At 56.6% G+C, this 23833-nt stretch overlaps 4 protein-coding genes across 5 annotated transcripts; all 4 read left to right on the plus strand.

Moving 5' to 3' along the window:
• Positions 1–3: 3 nt before the first annotated feature.
• On the plus strand, positions 4–1799 carry LOC135460987 (zinc finger protein 135-like; the record flags this gene model as incomplete). The annotated part of the gene is made up of 1 exon (XM_064737968.1): positions 4–1799. A coding segment is annotated over one exon (1383 nt), but the record flags the coding sequence as incomplete, so codon positions are not given.
• Positions 1800–2450: 651 nt separating this feature from the next.
• On the plus strand, positions 2451–5357 carry LOC135460985 (zinc finger protein OZF-like). The gene is made up of 2 exons (XM_064737966.1): positions 2451–2541; positions 2722–5357. Exon 2 carries the CDS (start codon positions 2731–2733, stop codon positions 4219–4221), a length of 1491 nt encoding a protein of 496 aa, XP_064594036.1. The 5' UTR covers positions 2451–2541; positions 2722–2730; the 3' UTR covers positions 4222–5357.
• A 328-nt stretch (positions 5358–5685) lies between these two features.
• LOC135460986 (zinc finger protein 493-like) lies at positions 5686–11955 on the plus strand. Its single transcript, XM_064737967.1, is given in 3 exon segments — positions 5686–5905; positions 6084–8153; positions 10142–11955. Coding segments are annotated over 2 exon segments (3069 nt in total). The 5' UTR covers positions 5686–5905; positions 6084–6092; the 3' UTR covers positions 11150–11955.
• Positions 11956–12485: 530 nt separating this feature from the next.
• On the plus strand, positions 12486–23045 carry LOC135460984 (zinc finger protein 850-like). Of its 2 annotated transcripts, none has more exons than XM_064737965.1 (3): positions 12486–12673; positions 12819–15325; positions 19063–23045. In XM_064737965.1, exons 2-3 carry the CDS (start codon positions 12828–12830, stop codon positions 21176–21178), a joined length of 4614 nt encoding a protein of 1537 aa, XP_064594035.1. In that variant the 5' UTR covers positions 12486–12673; positions 12819–12827; the 3' UTR covers positions 21179–23045. The 2 variants fall into 2 exon arrangements, with proteins under 2 accessions (XP_064594035.1, XP_064594033.1); XM_064737963.1 differs by lacking the exon at positions 19063–23045 and having other exon boundaries at positions 12819–12858; positions 13006–15617.
• Positions 23046–23833: the final 788 nt, after the last annotated feature.

Below are 23833 nucleotides of genomic sequence, written 5' to 3' on the forward strand. Positions count from 1 at the left end.
GGTCAGAGCTCAGAGCTGGGGGTCCATGAGCAGCTCCAGGATGAGAAGCCCCACAAGTGCTCCGAGTGTGGGAAGAGCTTCGTGTGGAGATCGTCCCTGGTCAAGCATTGCAGAATCCACACGGGGCCACAGGTGGGATCTGATGGGGACAAACCCAACCTGGACCAGAGCTCCGAGCTGGGGGTCCATGAGCAGCTCCAGGGTGGGGAGAAGAAGCCCCACAAGTGCTCGGAGTGCGGGAAGAGCTTCAAGTGGAGATCCAACCTGTTGGAGCACAGCAGGATCCACACCGGAGAGAAGCCCTACAAGTGTGGGGAGTGTGGGGAGAGCTTCAGCTGGAGCTCGCAGCTGCTTCTCCACCAGAGGAGGACCCACACTGGGGAGAAACCCTACGAGTGCCAGCAGTGCGGGAAGAGCTTCAGCTGGAAGTCCCACCTGACCAGCCACCTGAGGACCCACACCGGGGAGAAGCCCTACGAGTGCGACCAGTGCCAGAAGAAGTTCCAGAGCAGCTCCTCGCTCGTCGTCCACCAGCGCTCGCACACGGGCGAGCGGCCGTTCCGGTGCCCCGAGTGCGGCGTGGGCTTCAAGGAGAACTCGGCCCTCGTCCGGCACCGCCGCACCCACACCGGGGAGAGGCCCTACGGGTGCGAGCAGTGCCAGAGCTCCTTCCCGACCCGCTCGCTGCTGGCGGAGCACCAGCGCATCCACACCGGGGAGAAACCGTTCCGCTGCGACGACTGCGGCAAGGGCTTCAGGCAAAAGTCCAGCCTGGTCAAGCACCGGAGGATCCACACCGGGGAGAGGCCGTACGTGTGCGGGCAGTGCGGGAAGAGCTTCACGCAGAGCTCCAACCTGTTTGCGCACCAGAGGAGCCACGCGGAGCGGCCCTACGAGTGCGAGTACTGCTGGAGGAGCTTCTCGCAGAGCTCCAGCCTGATCGTCCACCAGAAGTGCCACACGCAGGTGAGGCCCTACGAGTGCAGGAGGTGTGGGAAGAGCTTCACCACCAGGTCCTACCTGGTCACCCACCAGATGATCCACACCGGGGAACGGCCCTACGAGTGTGGGGAGTGCGGGAAGGGCTTCATGTCCAAGTCCCACCTGGTTTACCACCAGAGGAGCCACAGCGGGGAGAAACCCTACGAGTGTGAGCAGTGCAAGAAGAGGTTCCTGACCAGCTCGCACCTCCTCAGCCACAAGCTGATGCACACCGAGGAGAGGCCGTTCTGCTGTCCTGATTGTGGCAAGGGATTCAGACACAAGTCCAACCTGGTGATCCACCAGCGCAGCCACACCGGGGAGAAGCCATTCCAGTGTCCCCAGTGTGGGAAGGGCTTCACCACCAGCTGCAGCATGACCAGACACCTGCAGAGCCAGCACTGAGGTGGGAAGAGCTCCGTGGGCTTCTCCAGCTCCATCTCACACCGAAGGATCTGCTCTGGATGGTCCCCAGTCAGCAGAACCCTGGAGGTCCGTGTTAGGAGGCCACCTGGTTGAGGGCTTCGCATGCTCCTGGATTCGTCAACTTCTGTCCCAGAAATATCTCAATTTTTTCATCGTTTGGTAGTTTTAAGCAAAACTAGATAGCCTTAGATGCATCATCCCCCATGGGAGGATCTGCTCTGGATGGTCCCCGGTGAGCCCAGGTGAGCAGAGCCCAGGTGATCCAGGTTTCGAGGACACCTGGCTGAGGGCTCCACATCCTGCTGACTCCCCTGGATTTTCTTTTTATTTCTCTTTGTTCTTTTTAAACATTTATATCTGGAGAAAATAATAAAGATGATAAACAAAAACAAGGATGGGCATGAGGGGGATGCTGGGTCCATGGAGTTGAGGGTGCCTGGGACAGATTTGGGGGCTCCTCAGGGCTTTGGGCACCCCAGGCCCAGCAGCTCCATCTGGGGCAGCAGATCAAGGACCCCCTGCCCTGGCAGTGTCCCCACGTCCTCCCGTCCTGGTTCCTGCTGTCCCCTGTCCAGGATCCTGCTCTCATCCGAGTCCAGATCCCATTCCTGGTTCAATACTTGTCTATCTCCCATATTCTCTATCTGGATGCCATTCCCGTATTCCCTGTCCTGTTCCCATTTCCCGATTCCAGTCCCCAATTCCCATTTCTCTGTTCCCTGTCCCATTCCCATTTTCTGATTCCTGATCCCAATCCCAGCCCCTCTCCTGTATTCCCGTTCCGGGTCCCCATTCCCGGTCCCGTTCCGGGCCCCCGCCGTGACGTCACCGAGTAAACCCCGCGCTCCTCCCTCCCTCCAATCCCAGTGCGCGATCGCTCCCTGATTTGCATAACCACGCCCTCGCTCCCCGCCTCCCTTTGGATGCCGGGGCTGCCCGGGCCGGACTCGGAGCGGAGGAGGAGCGGGAGGAGGAAAAGGGGGAGAAGGAGGAGGAGGAAGAGGAGGGACAAAGGAAGAGGAGGGACAAAGGAAAAGAAAGAGCGGGAGGAAGAGGCGCCCCAACACCACGCGGTTCCCGCGCTCCGGCCGCAGCTGCCCCGGCCCCGCCGGCATCGCCGCCCGGAGCCCGCAGGTGAGCGGAGAGGGGGAGCTGGGCCCGACCCCATCGCGGGGGGCTCCGGGAGGGTTTTTGTGGGGGGCGGGAGAGGCAAATCCCATCGTGTCCTTGTCCCCGTGGGGGCAAATCCCATCGTGTCCTTGTCCCCGTGGGGGCAAATCCCATCGTGTCCTTGTCCTTGCTCCCCCCGAGCAGGAGCTGAGCATGGAGAGCAGCGAGGAGCCGGTGGCAGAGGCCGTTTGGAGCGGCTCCACGGCTCGGCAGGGAGAAGCCAACGGGGAGGAGAAGCCGCGGAGATCCCTGAGCAGGAGGGGCTGCAAAGGCAGAGCGCGGGGATCCGAGGGGGAAAGAGCCAGCCTGGGCCATGGAGGGGCTCAGAGATCCGAGCTGGGGCCCCGTGAGCAGCTCCAGGGAGGGGAGGAGAAGCCCCACAAGTGCTCCGAGTGTGGGAAGAGCTTCAAGAGGAGATCCTGCCTGATTGTGCACCAGAGAACCCACACGGGATCTGAGGGGGAAAAACCCAGCCTGGAGCAGGGTCAGAGCTCAGAGCTGGGGGTCCAAGAGCAGCTCCAGGGTGGGGAGGAGAAGCCCCACAAGTGCTCCGAGTGCGGGAAGAGCTTCAAGCGCAGATCCTGCCTGATGCAGCATTGCAGAATCCACACGGGGGAGCGACTGTACCAGTGTGACCAGTGCCAGAAGAGCTTTAGGAGCCGCTCAGAACTCGTGGGGCACCAGCGCTCACACACGGACGAGAGGCCCTTCCAGTGCCCCGACTGCGGGAAGGGCTTCAAAAGCGTCTCCGAACTCAACCAGCACCGGCGCATCCACACCGGGGAGAGGCCCTACGAGTGTGGTCAGTGCGAGAAACGGTTTCGGAGCAGCTCCCATCTCCTCAGTCACCAGATCACCCACACCGAGGAGAGGCCGTTCCGCTGCCGTGAGTGCGGGAAGGGCTTCAGACGCAAGTCCCACCTCAACACCCACCGGCGCATCCACACTGGCGAGGGACTCCAGGAGTGTCCCCAGTGTGGGAAGAGCTTCAGAACGAGGTCCACCCTGACTGCCCACCTGAGGAGCCACACTGGGGAGAGGCCCTACAAGTGTGATCAGTGCCAGAAGGGCTTTTACACCTCGTCTGATCTCCTCAAGCACCAGCGCATCCACACGGACGAGAGGCCCTTCCGCTGTCCCGATTGTGGGGTGGGATTCAAGCACAACTCTGCCCTCATCGTCCACCGGCGCATCCACACTGGGGAGAGGCCCTACCAGTGTCCCCAGTGTGGGAAGAGCTTCAGAGCGAGCTCCCACCTGACTGCCCACCTGAGGAGCATCCACACCGGTGAGAGGCCCTATGAGTGTCCCCAGTGTGGGAAGAGTTTCATCCAGAGCTCCAGGCTGACTGTCCACCTCAGAAGCCACACTGGGGAGAGGCCCTTCAAGTGTGATCAGTGCCAGAAGGGCTTTTACACCTCGTCTCATCTCCTAAAGCACCAGCGCATCCACACGGATGAGAAACCTTTCCGCTGTCCCGATTGTGGGGTGGGATTCAAGCACAACTCCCACCTCACCGTCCACCGGCGCATCCACACCGGGGAGAGACCCTACCAGTGTCCCCAGTGTGGGAAGAGCTTCAGAGCGAGCTGGCACCTGACTGTCCACCTGAGGAGCCACACCGGGGAGAGGCCCCAGGAGTGAGATCAGTGCCCGAAGAGGTTTCAGAGCAGCTCCCATCTCCTCAGTCACCAGCGCATCCACACCGAGGTGAGGCCGTTCCGCTGCCGTGACTGCGGGAAGGGCTTCAGGCTCAGCTCTGCCCTCATCAGGCACCGGCGCATCCACAGCAGGGACAGACCCCACGAGTGTGATCAGTGTGGGAAGGGCTTTTCTAAAACCTCCACTTTGACCGGACACCTACAGAGGCAGCACTGAGGGCAGCCCTGGGTGGGAAGAGCTCCGTGCGCTGCTCCAGCTCCATCTCACACGGGAGGATCCGTGCTGGATCATCCCCAGTGAGCCCAGGTGGGAGGAACCCTCTTGATCCCTGTTGAGAAGACACCTGGCTGGGGGCTCCACATCCTCCTGGCTCCCCGTGGTCACCTGAGCTCATCCACAGCCCAAGATACGAAATCCATTGTGGAGAGCACATTTGTCAACTTCTGACCCCAGAAAAAGTTTTTCTGTCATTTTTTCCGTAATTTTTTCCATGAGGGGGATGCTGGGTCCATGGAGTTGAGGGTGCCTGGGACAGATTTGGGGGCTCCTCAGGGCTTTGGGCACCCCAGGCCCAGCAGCTCCATCTGGGGCAGCAGATCAAGGACCCCCTGCCCTGGCAGTGTCCCCACGTCCTCCCGTCCTGGTTCCTGCTGTCCCCTGTCCAGGATCCTGCTCTCATCCGAGTCCAGATCCCATTCCTGGTTCAATACTTGTCCCTGTCCCATATTCTCTATCAGGTTGCCATTCCCTTATTCCCTGTCCTGTTCCCCTTTCCCGATTCCAGTCCCCAATTCCCATTTCTCTGTTCCCTGTCCCGTTCCCATTTTCTGATTCCTGATCCCAATCCCAGCCCCTCTCCTGTATTCCCAGGCCAGTATTCACACTCCTGTCACGGACACATTTTATTAAAATATCCTTTCCTTGGGATCTTTTCCTCCTGAGGAGCTGAGAGACCTCAAGAATGAAAATTAAACTCTAATAATCTGCTGTTGTGGAATGCAGCAATTTCGCCTTGATTGGTTCAATGTGGTTGTTTTTAATAATGACCAATTAAATTTGGCTCTCTCAGCCTCTCTGTTCACTCACAACATTTTATCATAATAATTTTCTATTATTTTCTAGCTTTCTGATGAAATCCTTGCTTTCTATTAATCTAGTATAATTTTCATATAGCAGTTTCTTGTAATATATCAATAATAAAGTAATAAATTAGCTTTCTGAAAAAAAAATCATGGAGTCAAAATTATCATCTCTTGAGTCATCTTGGGACCCCTGAGAACCCCACAGGGTCCCTTTTCCGTTCCTGATCTCTGTCCCCATTCCCGTTCCCATTCCCGATTCCCCACCCGCCATGACGTCACCGAGTAAACCCCGCGCTCCTCCCTCTCGCCAATCCCAGCGCGTGACCGCTCCTGAATTTGCATAACCACGCCCTCGCTCCCCGCCTGCTTTTGGGGGCCGGCGCTGCCCGGGCCGGACTCGGAGCGGAGGAGAAGCGGGAGGGAGAGGAGGGGGAGAAGGAGGAGGAGGAAGAGGAGGGACAAAGGAAGAGGAGGGACAAAGGAACCGAACCACCGGGAGGAAGAGGCGCCCAAACCCCACGCGGTTCCCCCGCTCGGGCCGCAGCTGCCGCGGCCCCGCCGGCATCGCCGCCCGGAGCCCGCAGGTGAGCGGAGAGGGGGAGCTCGGCCCGACCCCATCGCGGGGGGCTCCGGGAGGGTTTTGTGGGGGGCAGGGGAGGCAAATCCCATCGTGTCCTTGTCCCCGTGGGGGCAAATCCCATCGTGTCCTTGTCCCCACGGGGGCAAATCCCATCGTGTCCTTGTCCTTGCTCCCCCGAGCAGGAGCTGAGCATGGAGAGCAGCGAGGAGCCGGTGGCAGAGGCCGTTTGGAGCGGCTCCACGGCTCGGCAGGGAGAAGCCAACGGGGAGGAGAAGCCGCGGAGATCCCTGAGCAGGAGGGGCTGCAAAGGCAGAGCGCGGGGATCCGAGGGGGAAAGAGCCAGCCTGGGCCATGGAGGGGCTCAGAGATCCGAGCTGGGGCCCCGTGAGCAGCTCCAGGGTGGGGAGGAGAAGCCCCACAAGTGCTCCGAGTGTGGGAAGAGCTTCAAGAGGAGATCCTGCCTGATTGTGCACCAGAGAACCCACACGGGATCTGAGGGGGAAAAACCCAGCCTGGAGCAGGGTCAGAGCTCAGAGCTGGGGGTCCAAGAGCAGCTCCAGGGTGGGGAGGAGAAGCCCCACAAGTGCTCCGAGTGCGGGAAGAGCTTCAAGCGCAGATCCTGCCTGATGCAGCATTGCAGAATCCACACGGGGGAGCGACTGTACCAGTGTGACCAGTGCCAGAAGAGCTTTAGGAGCCGCTCAGAACTCGTGGGGCACCAGTGCTCACACACGGACGAGAGGCCCTTCCAGTGCCCCGACTGCGGGAAGGGCTTCAACCTCGTCTCCACCCTGAACAGGCACCGGATGATCCACACCGGGGAGAGGCCCTACAAGTGTGATCAGTGCAATAAGAGGTTCCTGACCAGCACCAACCTCCTCCATCACAAGCTCATCCACACCGAGGAGAGGCCGTTCCACTGTCGAGACTGCGGGAAGGGCTTCAGGCAAAAGTCCACCCTGATCACCCACCGGCGCATCCACACTGGGGAGAGACCCCACGAGTGTCCCCAGTGTGGGAAGGGCTTCAGAGCAAGGTCCTACCTGACTGCCCACCTGAGGAGCCACACCGGGGAGAGGCCCTATGAGTGTGGGGAGTGCGGGAAGAGTTTCATGTCCAAGTACAAACTGACGTACCACCAGAGGAGCCACACGGGGGAGCGACCCTACGAGTGTGACCAGTGCCAGAAGAGGTTTGTGAGCAGCTCTGAACTCGTGGTGCACCAGCGCTCACACTCAGACGAGAGGCCCTTCCAGTGCCCCGACTGCAGGAAGCGCTTCAAAAGCGTCTCCGAACTCAACCAGCACCGGCGCATCCACACCGGGGAGAGGCCCTACGAGTGTGGTCAGTGCAAGAAACGGTTTCGGAGCAGCTCCAATCTCCTCAGTCACCAGATCACCCACACCGAGGAGAGGCCGTTCCGCTGCCGTGAGTGCGGGAAGGGCTTCAGACGCAAGTCCCACCTCAACACCCACCGGCGCATCCACACTGGCGAGGGACTCCAGGAGTGTCCCCAGTGTGGGAAGAGCTTCAGAACGAGGTCCACCCTGACTGTCCACCTGAGGAGCCACACCGGGGAGAGGCCCTACAAGTGTGATCAGTGCCAGAAGGGCTTTTACACCTCGTCTGATCTCCTCAGTCACCAGCGCATCCACACGGACGAGAGGCCCTTCCGCTGTCCCGATTGTGGGGTGGGATTCAAACACAACTCTGCCCTCATCGCCCACCGGCGCATCCACACCGGGGAGAGACCCTACCAGTGTCCCCAGTGTGGGAAGGGCTTCAGAGCGAGCTCCCACCTGACTGCCCACCTGAGGAGCATCCACACCGGTGAGAGGCCCTATGAGTGTCCCCAGTGTGGGAAGAGTTTTATCCAGAGCTCCAAGCTGACTGTCCACCTCAGAATCCACAACGGGGAGAGGCCCTACAAGTGTGATCAGTGCCAGAAGGGCTTTTACACCTCGTCTGAACTCCTCAGTCACCAGCGCATCCACACGGATGAGAGGCCTTTCCGCTGTCCCGAATGTGGGGTGGGATTCAAGCACAACTCGACCCTCATCGTCCACCGGCGCATCCACACCGGGGAGAGACCCTACCAGTGTCCCCAGTGTGGGAAGGGCTTCACCCAGAGCTCCCACCTGACTGCCCACCTGAGGAGCCACACTGGGGAGAGGCCCCAGGAGTGAGATCAGTGCCCGAAGAGGTTTCAGAGCAGCTCCCATCTCCTCAGTCACCAGCGCATCCACACCGAGGTGAGGCCGTTCCGCTGCCGTGACTGCGGGAAGGGCTTCAGGCTCAGCTCTGCCCTCATCAGGCACCGGCGCATCCACAGCAGGGACAGACCCCACGAGTGTGATCAGTGTGGGAAGGGCTTTTCTAAAACCTCCACTTTGACCGGACACCTACAGAGGCAGCACTGAGGGCAGCCCTGGGTGGGAAGAGCTCCGTGCGCTGCTCCAGCTCCATCTCACACGGGAGGATCCGTGCTGGATCATCCCCAGTGAGCCCAGCTGGGCAGAGCCCCCTTGATCCCTGTTGAGAAGACACCTGGCTGGGGGCTCCACATCCTCCTGGCTCCCCGTGGTCACCTGAACTCATCCGCAGTCCAAGATCAGAAATCCATTATGGAGAGCACATTTGTCAACTTCTGACCCCAGAAAATGTTTTTCTGTCATTTTTTCCATAATTTTTTCCATGAGGGGGATGCTGGGTCCATGGAGTTGAGGGTGCCTGGGACAGATTTGGGGGCTCCTCAGGGCTTTGGGCACCCCAGGCCCAGCAGCTCCATCTGGGGCAGCAGATCAAGGACCCCCTGCCCTGGCAGTGTCCCCACGTCCTCCCGTCCTGGTTCCTGCTGTCCCCTGTCCAGGATCCTGCTCTCATCCGAGTCCAGATCCCATTCCTGGTTCAATACTTTTCCCTGTCCCATATTCTCTATCTGGATGCCATTCCCATATTCACTGTCCTGTTCCCATTTCCCGATTCCAATCCCCAATTCCCATTTCTCTATTCCCTGTCCCGTTCCCATTTTCTGATTCCTGATCACAATACCAGCCCCTCTCCTGATTCCCAATCCCAGTCCAGTATTCACGCTCCATTTAAATAAAATATGTCACGGACATATTTTATTAAAAAATCCTTTCCATAGGATCTTTTTCTCCTGGGAAGCTGAGAGGCCTGAAGAACGAAATTTAAACACTAATTATCTGGTGCTGTAGAATGCAGCAATTTCATCTTTGATTGGTCTTGTGTATGTGTTTGTAATTAATGGCCAGTCAAAGCTCAGCTGTCTCAGACTCTGGTCACTCACAAGATTCTTTTATCATTCCTTTCTATTCCTTTCAAGCCTTAATATGAAATCCTTTTCTGTATTCTTTTATTAGAGTTCTAATATAGCATTTTCTTCTAATATAGTATATCGATAATAACATAATAAATGAGCTTTCTGAAAATAAAAAAATTGAGTCAAAATTTTCATCTCTTCCGTCATCCTGGGAGCCCTGAGAACACAACAGGGTCCCTTTTCCTTCCTGGTCCCTGTCCCCATTCCTGGTCTCCATCCCGATCCCTAACCCATGACGTCAGCGAGCGAAGCCCGCGCTCCTCCCTCCCACCAATCCCGGCGCGCGATCGCTCTCAGATTTGCATAACCACGCCCTCTCCCCGCCTACTTTTGGGTGCCGGCGCTGCCCGGGCAGGACTCGGAGCGGAGGAGGAGCGGGAGGAGGGGGAGAAGGAGAAGGAGAAAGAGGAGGGACAAAGGAAGAGGACGGACAAAGGAAGAGGAGGGACAACGGAACAGAAACACCGGGAGGAAGAGGCGCCCCAACACCACGCGGTTCCCCCGCTCCGGCCGCAGCTGCCCCGGCCCCGCCGGCATCGCCGCCCGGAGCCCGCAGGTGAGCGGAGAGGGGGAGCTCGGCCCGACCCCATCGCGGGGGGCTCCGGGAGGGTTTTTGTGGGGGGCAGGGGAGGCAAATCCCATCGTGTCCTTGTCCTTGCTCCCCCCGAGCAGGAGCTGAGCATGGAGAGCAGCGAGGAGCCGGTGGCAGAGGCCGTTTGGAGCGGCTCCACGGCTCGGCAGGGAGAAGCCAACGGGGAGGAGAAGCCGCGGAGATCCCTGAGCAGGAGGGGCTGCAAAGGCAGAGCGCGGGGATCCGAGGGGGAAAGAGCCAGCCTGGGCCATGGAGGGGCTCAGAGATCCGAGCTGGGGCCCCGTGAGCAGCTCCAGGGAGGGGAGGAGAAGCCCCACAAGTGCTCCGAGTGTGGGAAGAGCTTCAGGTGGAGATCCAACCTGACTGTCCACCTGAGGATCCACACAGGGGACAGGCCCTTTGAGTGTGCTGAATGCCATCAGAGGTTTTACAGCAGCGCCCATCTGGTCAGTCACCAGCGCATTCACACCAACGAGCGGCCATTTTGCTGTCCTGATTGTGGAAAGGGATTCAGGCAGAAGTCACACCTGGTTATCCACCGACGCATCCACACCGAGGAGAGACCCTATAAGTGTGGGGAGTGTGGGAAGGGCTTCACCTTGAGCTCCCACCTGATTTGCCACCAGAGGAGCCACACGGGGGAGCGACCCTACGAGTGTGACCAGTGCCAGAAGAGGTTTGTGAGCAGCTCTGATCTCCTGGTGCACCAGCGCTCACACACGGACGAGAGGCCCTTCCAGTGCCCCGACTGCGGGAAGGGCTTCAACCGCGTCTCCACCCTGAACAGGCACCGGATGATCCACACCGGGGAGAGGCCCTACAAGTGTGGTCAGTGCGAGAAAAGGTTTGACAGGTCCTCCCATCTCCTCCGTCACCAGCTCATTCACACCGAGCTGAGGCCTTTCTACTGCCCTGACTGCGGAAAGGGCTTCAAGAACAACAGCAACCTCATCACCCACCGGCGTATCCACACCGGGGAGAGACCCTACAAGTGTGAGCAGTGCCAGAAGGGCTTTTACTCCTCGTCTGATCTCCTCAAGCACCAGCGCATCCACACGGATGAGAGGCCCTTCCGCTGTCCCGATTGTGGGGTGGGATTCAAAGAGAAGTCAAGCCTCGTCAAACACAGGAGGATCCACACCGGGGAGAGACCCTACAAGTGCCCCCAGTGTGGGAAGGGCTTCATAGACAGCTCCAACCTGACTGTCCACCTGAGGAGCCACACCGGGGAGAGGCCCCACAAGTGTCCCCAGTGTGGGAAGAGCTTCACCACAAGTGGCAGCATGACCAAACACCAGAAGAGCCATCACTGAGGGCAGCCCTGGGTGGGAAGAGCTCCGTGCGCTGCTCCAGCTCCATCTCACACGGGAGGATCTGCCCTGGATGGTCCCCAGTGAGCCCAGGTGGGCAGAGCCCCCTTGATCCTTGTGTGGAGCACACCTGGCTGGGGGCTCCACATCCTCCTGGCTCCCCGTGGTCACCTGAGCTCATCCACACTCCAAGATCAGAAATCCATTGTGGAGAGCACATTTGTCAACTTCTGACCCCAGAAAAAGTTTTTCTGTCATTTTTTCCGTAATTTTTTCCATGAGGGGGATGCTGGGTCCATGGAGTTGAGGGTGCCTGGGACAGATTTGGGGGCTCCTCAGGGCTTTGGGCACCCCAGGCCCAGCAGCTCCATCTGGGGCAGCAGATCAAGGACCCCCTGCCCTGGCAGTGTCCCCACGTCCTCCCGTCCTGGTTCCTGCTGTCCCCTGTCCAGGATCCTGCTCTCATCCGAGTCCAGATCCCATTCCTGGTTTAATACTTGTCCCTGTCCCATATTCTCTATCAGGTTGCCATTCCCGTATTCCCTGTCCTGTTCCCCTTTTCCTATTCCAGTCCCCAATTCCCATTTCTCTATTCCCCGTCCCGTTCCCATTTTCTGATTCCTGATCCCAATTCCCATTTCTCTATTCCCTGTCCCGTTCCCATTTTCTGATTCCTGATCACAATACCAGCCCCTCTCCTGATTCCCAATCCCCGTCCAGTATTCACGCTCCATTTAAATAAAATGTGTCACGGACATATTTTATTAAAAAATCCTTTCCTTAGGATCTTTTTCTCCTGGGAAGCTGAGAGGCCTGAAGAACGAAATTTAAACACTAATTATCTGGTGCTGTAGAATGCAGCAATTTCATCTTTGATTGGTCTTGTGTATGTGTTTGTAATTAATGGCCAGTCAAAGCTCAGCTGTCTCAGACTCTGGTCACTCACAAGATTCTTTTATCATTCCTTTCTATTCCTTTCAAGCCTTAATATGAAATCCTTTTCTGTATTCTTTTATTAGAGTTCTAATATAGCATTTTCTTCTAATATAGTATATCGATAATAAAATAATAAATGAGCTTTCTGAAAATAAAAAAATTTAGTCAAAATTTTCATGTCTTCCGTCATGCTGGGAGCCTTGAGAACACAACAGGGTCCCTTTTCCTTCCTGGTCCCTGTCCCCATTCCTGGTCTCCATTCCCGATCCCGGTCCCAGCCATGACGTCACCGAGCAAAGCCCGCGCTCCTCCCTCCCACCAATCCCAGCGCGCGATCGCTCTCAGATTTGCATAACCACGCCCTCGCTCCCCGCCTGCTTTTGGGGGCCGGCGCTGCCCGGGCCGGACTCGGAGCGGAGGAGGAGCGGGAGGAGGGGGAGAAGGAGCGGAGGAGGAAGAGGAGGGACAAAGGAAGAGGAGGGACAACGGAACAGAAACACCGGGAGGAAGAACCGCCCCAACACCACGCGGTTCCCCCGCTCCGGCCGCAGCTGCCCCGGCCCCGCCGGCATCGCCGCCCGGAGCCCGCAGGTGAGCGGAGAGGGGGAGCTGGGCCCGACCCCATCGCGGGGGGCTCCGGGAGGGTTATTTGGGGCAGGGGAGGCAAATCCCATCGTGTCCTTGTCCCCATGGGGGCAAATCCCATCGTGTCCTTGTCCTTGCTCCCCCCGAGCAGGAGCTGAGCATGGAGAGCAGCGAGGAGCCGGTGGCAGAGGCCGTTTGGAGCGGCTCCACGGCTCGGCAGGGAGAAGCCAACGGGGAGGAGAAGCCGCGGAGATCCCTGAGCAGGAGGGGCTGCAAAGGCAGAGCGCGGGGATCCGAGGGGGAAAGAGCCAGCCTGGGCCATGGAGGGGCTCAGAGATCCGAGCTGGGGCCCCGTGAGCAGCTCCAGGGTGGGGAGGAGAAGCCCCACAAGTGCTCCGAGTGTGGGAAGAGCTTCAGGTGGAGATCCAAACTGACTGTCCACCTGAGGAGCCACACTGGGGAGAAGCCCTATGAGTGTGCTGAATGCCATCAGAGGTTTTACACCAACTCCCATCTCGTCAGTCACCAGAGCATTCACACCAAGGAGAGGCCCTTCCGCTGTCCCAATTGCGGAAAGGCATTCAGGCAAAAGTGCAGCCTCGTCATCCACCAGCGAATCCACACCGGGGAGAAGCCCTATGAGTGTGGGGAGTGTGGGAAGAGCTTTAGAGACAGCTCCACCCTTTCAGTCCACCTGAGGAGCCACACGGGGGAAGGACCCTACGAGTGTGACCAGTGCCAGAAGAGCTTTATGGGCAGCTCTGATCTCCTGGTGCACCAGCGCTCACACACGGACGAGAGGCCCTTCCAGTGCCCCGACTGCGGGACGGGCTTCAAAAGCGTCTCTAACCTCAACACACACCGGCGCATCCACACCGGGGAGAGGCCCTACGAGTGTGGTCAGTGCAGGAAACGGTTTCCGAGCAGCTCCCATCTCCTCAGTCACCAGCTCATTCACAGCGAGGAGAGGCCGTTCCAGTGTCGTGAGTGCGGGAAGGGCTTCAGGCAAAAGTCCCACCTCAACACCCACCGGCGCATCCACACCGGGGAGAGACCCCACGAGTGTCCCCAGTGTGGGAAGAGCTTCAGAGCAAGGTCCTACCTGACTGCCCACCTGAGGAGCCACACCGGGGAGAGGCCCTATGAGTGTGGGGAGTGCGGGAAGAGCTACACGTCCAAGCACCACCTGATTTACCACCAGAGGAGCCACACGGGGGAGCGACCCTACCAGTGTGACCAGTGCCAGAAGAGCTTTATGAGCAGTGGTCATCTCCTGGGGCACCAGCGCTCACACACGGACGAGAGGCCCTTCCAGTGCCCCGACTGCGGGAAGCGCTTCAACCGCGTCTCCACCCTGAACAGGCACCGGATGATCCACACCGGGGAGAGGCCCTACAAGTGTGATCAGTGCGAGAAAAGGTTTGACAGGTCCTCCCATCTCCTCCGTCACCAGCTCATTCACACCGAGCTGAGGCCTTTCTACTGCCCTGACTGCGGAAAGGGCTTCAAGCACAACAGCACCCTCATCACCCACCAGCGTATCCACACCGGGGAGAGACCCTACAAGTGTGATCAGTGTAGGAAGGGCTTCAGGTGTAGGCCTGAACTGACTGTGCACCTGAGGAGCCACACGGGGGAGCGACCCTACCAGTGTGACCAGTGCCAGAAGAGCTTTATGAGCAGCCGTGATCTCGTGGTGCACCAGCGCTCACACACGGACGAGAGGCCCTTCCAGTGCCCCGACTGCGGGATGGGCTTCAAAACCGTCTCCCACCTCCACAGGCACCGGCGCATCCACACCGGGGAGAGGCCCTACAAGTGTGATCACTGTGGGAAGGGCTTCAAGCACAGCAGCACCCTCATCACCCATCAGCGTATCCACACCGGGGAGAGGCCCTACGAGTGTGATCAGTGTGGGAAGGGCTTCAGAGACAGCTCCAGCCTGACTGTCCACCTGAGGAGCCACACCGGGGAGAGGCCCTACAAGTGTGAGCAGTGCCAGAAGAGCTTTTACACCTCGTCTGATCTCCTCAAGCACCAGCGCATCCACACGGACGAGAGGCCCTTCCGCTGTCCCGAATGTGGGGTGGGATTCAAAGAGAAGTCAACCCTCGTCAAACACAGGAGGATCCACACCGGGGAGAGGCCCTACAAGTGTGATCAGTGCCAGAAGAGCTGTTCCACCTCGTCTGAAGTCCTCATGCACCAGCGCATCCACACGGATGAGAAACCCTTCCGCTGTCCCGAATGTGGGGTGGGATTCAAGCGCAAGTCAGGTCTGGTCAAACACAGGAGGATCCACACCGGGGAGAGACCCTACGAGTGTCCCCAGTGTGGGAAGGGCTTCACCTCCAGCTCCCACCTGACTGTCCACCTGAGAACGCACACCGGGGAGAGACCCTACGAGTGTGATCAGTGTGGGAAGCGCTTCAGACACAGCTCCGGCCTAACTATCCACCTGAGAATGCACACTGGGGAGAAGCCCTACGAGTGTGATCAGTGTGGGAAGCGCTTGAGACACAGCTCCGGCCTGACTGTCCACCTGAGGAGCCACACTGGGGAGAAGCCCTACGAGTGTGATCAGTGCCAGAAGAGTTTTGTGAGCAGCAGCGAACTCCGCAAGCACCAGCTCACCCACACCGGGGAGAAGCCCTACAAGTGTCCCCACTGCGAGAAGAGCTTCTCCAGGAACTTCGCCTTGGCCAAGCACCAACGCACCCAGCATTAGAGTCCACCCTCGGTGGGAAGAACTTTGTGATCTGGTCCAGCTCCAGTGGTCTCAGAGCTCTGGGTGATCCCAGGTGGGCAGAGCACAGGTGATCCCTGTTTGGAGCACACCTGGCTGGGGGCTCCACATCCTTCTGGCTCCCCGTGGCCTGGATTTTCTCTTCATTTCTCTTTGTGCTTTTTAAATCTGAGTTTAGAAATAAAAGATATTAAACGAAGACAAGGTTTGGGACATGGGGGCATCTTCCAGGGGATGAGGGGGATGCTGGGCCAGAGGGAGTTGAGGGTTCCTGGGATGGATTTGGGGTTTCCTCAGGACTTTGGGCACCCCATGGTTCCCATTCCCAATCCCTCTCCCAATTCTCGGTCCCCATTCCCGCTTTCCATTCCCGGTCCCCTTTCCCATTCCTGTCCCCATCCCCGCTCCCTGTCTGCATTCCCTGTCCCCATTTCCCATTCCCTGTCCCCTTTCCCATTCCCTGTCCCCATTCCCGCTCCGTGTCTGCATTCCCTGTCCCCATTTCCCATTCCTTGTCCCCATTCCCATTCTCGCTCCCCTCTCACTGAACGCTCCGCGCCCCCCAAACCCGGCCATGACGTCACCGAGCAAACCCCGCGCTCCTCCCGCCCACCAATCGCAGCGCGCGATCGCTCCCGGATTTGCATAACTACGCCCATTCAGGCCGGCCCCGCCCGGCGCTCTTCGCTCCCAGTTCCCTCCCAGCGCTCCCAGTATCGCCCCCAGCGCTCCCAGTATCGCTCCCAGCGCTCCCAGTTCGCTCCCAGCGCTCCCAGTATCGCCCCCAGCGCTCCCAGTTCGCTCCCAGCGCTCCCAGTATCGCTCCCAGCGCTCCCAGTTCCCTCCCAGCGCTCCCAGTATCGCTCCCAGCGCTCCCAGTATCGCTCCCGCTCCCATATCGCTCCACGCTCCCAGTTCGCTTCCACGCTCCCAGTATCGCTCCAGCGCTCCCAGTTCCTCCCAGCGCTCCCAGTATCGCCCCTAGCGCTCCAGTATCGCTCCAGCGCTCCGAGTTCCTCCAGCGCTCCAAATCGCTCCAGCGCTCCCAGTTCCCTCCCAGCGCTCCAGTATCGCCCAGCGCTCCCAGTATCGCCTCCAGCGCTCCCATTCCCTCCAGCGCTCCCAGTTCCTTCCCATCGCTCCATTCATTCCCAGCGCTCCCAGTTCCCTCCCAGCGCTCCCAGTTCATTCCCAGCGCTCCCAGTAAGAGCGGCACCGGCCGGGAAAGCGCTCCCAGTATCGCTCCCAGCGCTCCCAGTTCGCTCCCAGCGCTCCCAGTAAGAGCGGCACCGGCCGGGAAAGCGCTCCCAGTTCGCTCCCAGCGCTCCCAGTTCCTTCCCATCGCTCCCAGTATCGCTCCCAGCGCTCCCAGGTCCCTCCCAGTTCCCTCCCAGTATCGCTCCCAGGGCAGAGAGGAGGGAGAGAAGGAGGAGCGAGAGGAAGAGGAGGGACAGAGGAGGAAGGAAAGGAGGAGCGAGGGCGAGAGGAGGAGGAGGAGGAGGGACACGGGGGACCAGGAGGAGGAAGAGGAGGAGGAGGAGGGACACGGGGGACCAGGAGGAGGAAGAGGAGGGACAGAGGAAGAGGAGGAGCGGGAGGAAGAGCGGCCGCATCAGCCCCGGAGCGCGCAGGTGAGCGCGGATGGGGGAGCTCGGTCTTACTGGGAGCGCTGGGAATGAACTGGGAGCGCTGGGAGGGAACTGGGAGCGCTGGGAGGGAACTGGAAGCATTGATTTATTATTTTGTATTAGTTATTATTTATTATTTTATAGGGCTGATTTATTATTTTATGATGTATATTACATTAAAATTTATTATTTTAGGATAGATATTATATTAAAAGAAAATGATATACTAAAACTCTCTATATTATAATATATATTAATTAAAATATATTTTTATGATATATATTATATTAAAATAAAATAAATATTAATAGTATATATATTAATTAGAATTATAGTTGTTATTTTATGATATATATTAAAAGATAATTATTTATTAAAACTATAGATATTAATATAGATCTTAATTAAAATTATATTTATTATTTTATATATATTATAATAAGAGAAAATTATATATAAAAACAATATGTCTTACTTTAAAATATATTCTTTATTTTATGATATATATTATATTAAAAGAAAATCATATAATTAAATTATATATATTAATATATTAATTAAAATGTGTTTATTATCTTTTTATATTGCATTATATTTAAGGAGAATTATATATTAAAACTATATATATTAATATATTAATTTAAATTATATTTTTAAGATATATATTGTATTTAAAGAAAATAATTTAATAAAACTGTATGTATTAATATAGCTAATAATTAAAATTGCATATTTAAAGATATATATTATTTTTAAAGTAAATTATACATTAAAACCATACTAAAAATAGAAGAAAGATTTCTTTAGAAGGCTGAAAAGGAAAAAATCCTGAAAGAACGATATCAAAAGCTGCTGACCCTGAGAGAATCCGAGCCTGCTCCCCGTGATTGGCCATGAATTAGAAACAAATTAAAAACAAATTTAAAAAAAATTAAAAACAAGCAGTGCGGCCCAATCCCGGCCGCGCCTCTTGCATTCCGCAGCCGCAGATAATTCTTGTTTATCTTTTCCTCAGAGGCTTCTGAGCTGCTCAGGAGAGGGGAAAAAACCCTAAAAAAAGAGATTTTTCAGGAAATCTCGAGGAAGGCAGGGCCCCTTTTAACCCTCTGTGTGCTGGGGCAGCTGCCAGCTCGGCCTGGGGAGGGCAAATGGGGGCGTGGGGGCAAATCCTGTCCTGGGATGGGGGCAAATCCCAAATCCCATCCTGAATTGTGGGGCAAATCCCATCGTGTCCTTGTCCCCACGGGGGCAAATCCCTTCCTGAACTGTGGGCAAATCCCAAATGGCTGTCCTGAATTGTGGGGCAAATCCCATCGTGTCCTTGTGGGCAAATCCCATGCCGTCCAGGGGGCAAATCCCATCGTGTCCTTGTCCCCATGGGGGCAAATCCCATCCTGTCCTTGTCCTTGTGGGGCAAATCCCATCCTGAATTGTGGGGCAAATCCCAAATGCCACCCTGAATTGTGGGGCAAATCCCATGCTGGATGTGGGGCAAATCCCTTCCTGAACCTGTGGGGCAAATCCCATCCTTAATTGTGGGGCAAATCCTGTCCTGAACTTGTCCCTGTGGGGCAAATCCCAAATTCCATCCTGTCCTTGTGGGGCAAATCCCATCCTGAATTGTGGGGCAAATCCCAAATCCCATCTTTTCCCATCCTGAATTGTGGGGCAAATCCTTCCTGAATTGTTGTGGGCAAATCCCAAATTCTCAATCCTTCCTATTTGGGGCAAATCCCAAATCCCATCCTGTCCTTGTCCCCACGGGGGCAAAATCCCATCCTGTCCTTGTGGGGCAAATCCCGTCGTGTCCTTGTCCCCACGGGGGCAAATCCCATCGTGTCCTTGTCCCCACGGGGGTAAATCCCATCGTGTCCTTGTCCCCACGGGGGCAAATCCCATCGTGTCCTTGTCCTTGCTCCCCCCGAGCAGGAGCTGAGCATGGAGAGCAGCGAGGAGCCGGTGGCAGAGGCCGAGCTGGAGGTCCATGAGCAGCTCCAGGGTGGGGAGGAGAAGCCCCACAGGTGCTCCGAGTGTGGGAAGAGCTTCAAGTGGAGATCATCCCTGATCCGCCACCACAGGATCCACACGGGAGAACGTCCCTACGTGTGTGGGGTGTGCGGGAAGAGCTTCAACACCAGGTCCTACCTGATCGTCCACCAGAAGATCCACAACGGCGAGAGGTCCTACGAGTGCGGGCTGTGCGGGAAGAGCTTCAGCACCAGCTCCCACCTGATCGTCCACCAGAGGAACCACACCGGGGAACGACCCTACGAGTGCGACGTGTGCAAGAAGAGGTTCCAGAGCAGCTCCACGCTCCGTGGTCACCAGAGGATCCACAGCGAGGAGCGGCCGTTCCGCTGTCCCGACTGTGGGAAGGGATTCAGGGAGAACTCCACGCTCACCACCCACCGCAGGATCCACACCGGGGAACGTCCCTACGTGTGCGGGCAGTGCGGGAAGAGCTTCAGCACCAGCTCCTACCTGGTGGTCCACCAGAGGAACCACACCGGGGAGAGGCCCTACGAGTGCGGGGTGTGCGGGAAGAGCTTCAGCAGGAGCTCGCAGCTGATTGTCCACCACAGGAGCCACACTGGAGAACGTCCCTACGAGTGTCCTCAGTGCGGGAAGGGCTTCACCAACAGCTCCAACCTGATTGTCCACCAGAGGAGCCACGCTGGGGAGAAGCCCTACGAGTGTGAGCAGTGCAGTCGGAGGTTCAAGAGCGTCGGGGAGCTCGTGGTGCACCAGCGCTCACACGCGGAGGAGAAGCCGTTCCACCTTCTGGAGTGTGGGCAGACCTTCAGTGACAACTCCAAGGTGGTGAAAGCCCAGTTCATCCACAGTGAGGAGCGTGAGGAGAACTTCAGTGGGAGCTCCAGGCTGGTCATCCACCAGAAGGACCACGCTGAGGAGAACTTCAATGAGAGCTCCAGCCTGGTTATCCACCAGAAGGACCACGCTGAGAAGAACTTCAGTGGGAGCTCCAGCCTGGTCATCCACCAGAGGGACCATGCTGAGGAGTGGGAGGAGAACTTCAGTGAGAGCTCCAGGCTGATTGTCCACCAGAGGGACCATGCTGAGGAGAAACCCTACGAGTGTGAGGAGAACTTCAGCAAGAGCTCCAAGCTGATCATCCACCAGAAGGACCACGCCGAGGAGAACTTCAGTGGGAGCTCCAGCCTGATCATCCACCAGAGGGACCATGCTGAGGAGAAACCCTACAAGTGTGAGAACTTCAATGAGAGCTCCAGCCTGATCGTCCACCAGAAGGACCATGCTGAGGAGAAACCCTATGAGTGTAAGAACTTCAATGAGAGCTCCAGCCTGGTCATCCACCAGAGGAACCACACTGAGGAGTGTGAGGAGAACTTCAGCGAGAGCTCCAGCCTGGTCATCCACCAGAGGGACCACGTTGAGGAGAGGCCCTACGAGTGTGCCCAGTGCCACCAGAGGTTCTACACCACCACCACGCTCCTCAAGCACCAGCGCAGCCACGCCGAGGAGCGGCCGTTTTGCTGCCCCGACTGCGGGAGGAGCTTCAAGAGCAGCTCAGCCCTGGTGGTCCACCAGCGCATCCACACCGGGGAGAGGCCCTACGAGTGCCAGCAGTGCTGGAAGAGCTTCCACACCGCGTCCGACCTCCTGCTCCACCAGCGCGTCCACACGGACGAGAGGCCCTTCCGCTGTCCCGACTGTGGGGTGGGATTCAAGCACAACTCCACGCTGGTCAAGCACAGGAGGACCCACACCGGAGAACGTCCCTACGTGTGCTGGCAGTGCGGGAAGAGCTTCAGCGCCAGCTTCAGCCTGATTGTCCACCACAGGACCCACACTGGAGAACGGCCCTACGAGTGTGGGCAGTGTGGGAAGAGCTTCTCGCAGAGCTCGGGGCTGGTGGCCCACCAGAGGTGTCACACCGGGGAGAGGCCCTACGCGTGTCCCCAGTGTGGGAGGAGCTTCTCGCAGAGCTGTAATTTGGTCAAACATCGGTGCAGGGCGCGGGAGGAGCTCCGTGAGCTGCTGCAGGTCCGTGGTCCGCAGGAGAACCCAACGTGGATGGTCCCCGGTGGGCAGAACGCAGGTTTGGAGGACACCTGGGTGAAGGTTCCTCATTCTCCTCAATTTGTCAACTTCTGACCCAAAAAAATCTCATTTTTTCCATCTTTTAGTGGTTTTAAGCAACACCAGATAGCCTTGGAGGTCTTCTCCACCATGGGAGGATCTGCTCTGGATGGTCCCCGGTGGGCAGAACGCAGGTTTGGAGGACACCTGGGTGAAGGTTCCTCATCCTCCTCAATTTGTCAACTTCTGACCCAGGAAAATCTCATTTTTTCCATCTTTTGGTGGTGTTCATCAACACTAGATAGGTTTGGATGTCTTCTCCACCATGGGAGGATCTGCTCTGGATGGTCCCCAGTGAGCCCAGGTGGGAGGAACCCTCTTGATCCAGGTTGAGAAGACACCTGGCTGAAGGTTCTACATCCTCCTGGATTTGTCAACTTCTGACCCAAAAAAATCTCATTTTTTCCATCTTTTGGTGGTCTTCAGCAACACTTGAATGTCTTCTCCACCATCAATCCATCTCCCATGATGGATGGATCCCCAGTGAGCCCAGGTGGGCAGAACCCAGGAGATCCAGGTTTGGAGCACACCTGGGTGAAGGTTCCTCATCCTCCTCAATTTGTCAACTTCTGACCCAAAAAAATCTCATTTTTTCCATCTTTTAGTGGTTTTAAGCAACACTAGATAGCCTTGGATGTCTTCTCCACCATGGGAGGATCTGCTCTGGATGGTCCCCAGTGAGCCCAGGTGGGAGGAACCCTCTTGGCTGAAGGTTCTACATCCTCCTGGATTTGTCAACTTCTGATCCAGGAAAATCTCATTTTTTCCATCTTTTGGTGGTCTTCAGCAACACTTGAATGTCTTCTCCACCATCAATCCATCTCCCATGATGGATGGATCCCCAGTGAGCCCAGGTGGGCAGAACCCAGGAGATCCAGGTTTGGAGGACACCTGGGTGAAGGTTCCTCATCCACCTCAATTTGTCAACTTCTAACCCAGAAAAATCTCATTTTTTCCATCTTTTAGTGGTTTTAAGCAACACTAGATAGGTTTGGATGTCTTCTCCACCATGGGAGGATCTGCTCTGGATGGTCCCCAGTGAACCCTCTTGATCCAGGTTTGGAGGACACCTGGGTGAAGGTTCCTCATCCTCCTCAATTTGTCAACTTCTGACCCAGAAAAATCTCATTTTTTCCATCTTTTAGTGGTTTTAAGCAACACCAGATAGCCTTGGAGGTCTTCTCCACCATGGGAGGATCTGCTCTGGATGGTCCCCACTGAACCCTCTTGATCCAGGTTGAGAAGACACCTGGGTGAAGGTTCCTCATCCTCCTGCGTTTGTCAACTTCTGACCCAAAAAAATCTCATTTTTTCCATCTTTTGGTGGTCTTCAGCAACACTTGAATGTCTTCTCCACCATCAGTCCATCTCCCATGATGGATGGATCCCCAGTGAGCCCAGGTGGGCAGAACCCAGGAGATCCAGGTTTGGAGGACACCTGGGTGAAGGTTCCTCATCCACCTCAATTTGTCAACTTCTGACCCAGGAAAATCTCATTTTTTCCATCTTTTAGTGGTTTTAAGCAACACTAGATAGGTTTGGATGTCTTCTCCACCATGGGAGGATCTGCTCTGGATGGTCCCCGGTGGGCAGAACGCAGGTTTGGAGGACACCTGGGTGAAGGTTCCTCATCCTCCTCAATTTGTCAACTTCTGATCCAGAAAAATCTCATTTTTTTCCATCTTTTAGTGGTTTTAAGCAACACTAGATAGGTTTGGATGTCTTCTCCACCATGGGAGGATCTGCTCTGGATGGTCCCCGGTGGGCAGAACCCAGGAGATCCAGGTTTGGAGCACACCTGGCTGAAGGTTCCTCTCCCTTGGATTTTCTTTTTATTTCTCTTTGTCCTTTCTAAATCTGAGGTTAAAAATAAAGATATTGAACGAAGACAAGGTTTGGGACATGGGGGGATGTTCCAGGGGGTGTTGGGTGCCTTGGAATGGGATCCCCCAAAATTCCTGGGACCCCCCAAATCCAGGGATCACACTGGATTGGGACCCCCAAAATCCCCCAAATTCCTGGGACCCCCCACAAAATCCTTGGGAACCCCAAATTTTGGGATCTCCCTGCACTGGGACCCCCAAAATCCCCCAAATTCCTGGGAACCCCAAATTTTGGAATCTTCTTGAACTGGGACCCCCAAAATCCCCCAAATCCGGGGATCCCCCTGGACTGGGACCCCCAAAATTCTGGGACCCCCCCAAAATCCCTGGGACCCCCCAAATCCAGGGATCACACTGGATTGGGACCCCCCAAAATCCCCCAAATCCCTGGGACCCCCAAATTTTGGGAATCTTCTTGAACTGGGACCCCCCAAAATCCCCCAAATCCGGGGATCCCCCTGGACTGGGACCCCCAAAATCCCCCAAATCCCTGGGACCCCCCCCAAAATCCCTGGGACCCCCCAAATCCAGGGATCACACTGGATTGGGACCCCCAAAATCTTGGGATTCATCTGGACTGAGAGCCCCCCAAAATTCTGGGATCCCTCTGGATTGGGACCCCCAAAATTCTGAGATCGCCCTGGATGGAGACCCCCAAATCCCTGGGACCCCCCCCAAAATCTCTGGGAACCCCAAATTTCGGGATCTCCCTGCACTGGGAGCCCCAAAATCCCCCAAATTCCTGGGAACCCCAAATTTTGGAATCTTCTTGAACTGGGACCCCCCA

The sequence above is a fragment of the Zonotrichia leucophrys genome, unplaced genomic scaffold, assembly GCF_028769735.1.
Source record: "Zonotrichia leucophrys gambelii isolate GWCS_2022_RI unplaced genomic scaffold, RI_Zleu_2.0 Scaffold_143_115142, whole genome shotgun sequence".
Taxonomy (NCBI): domain Eukaryota; kingdom Metazoa; phylum Chordata; class Aves; order Passeriformes; family Passerellidae; genus Zonotrichia; species Zonotrichia leucophrys.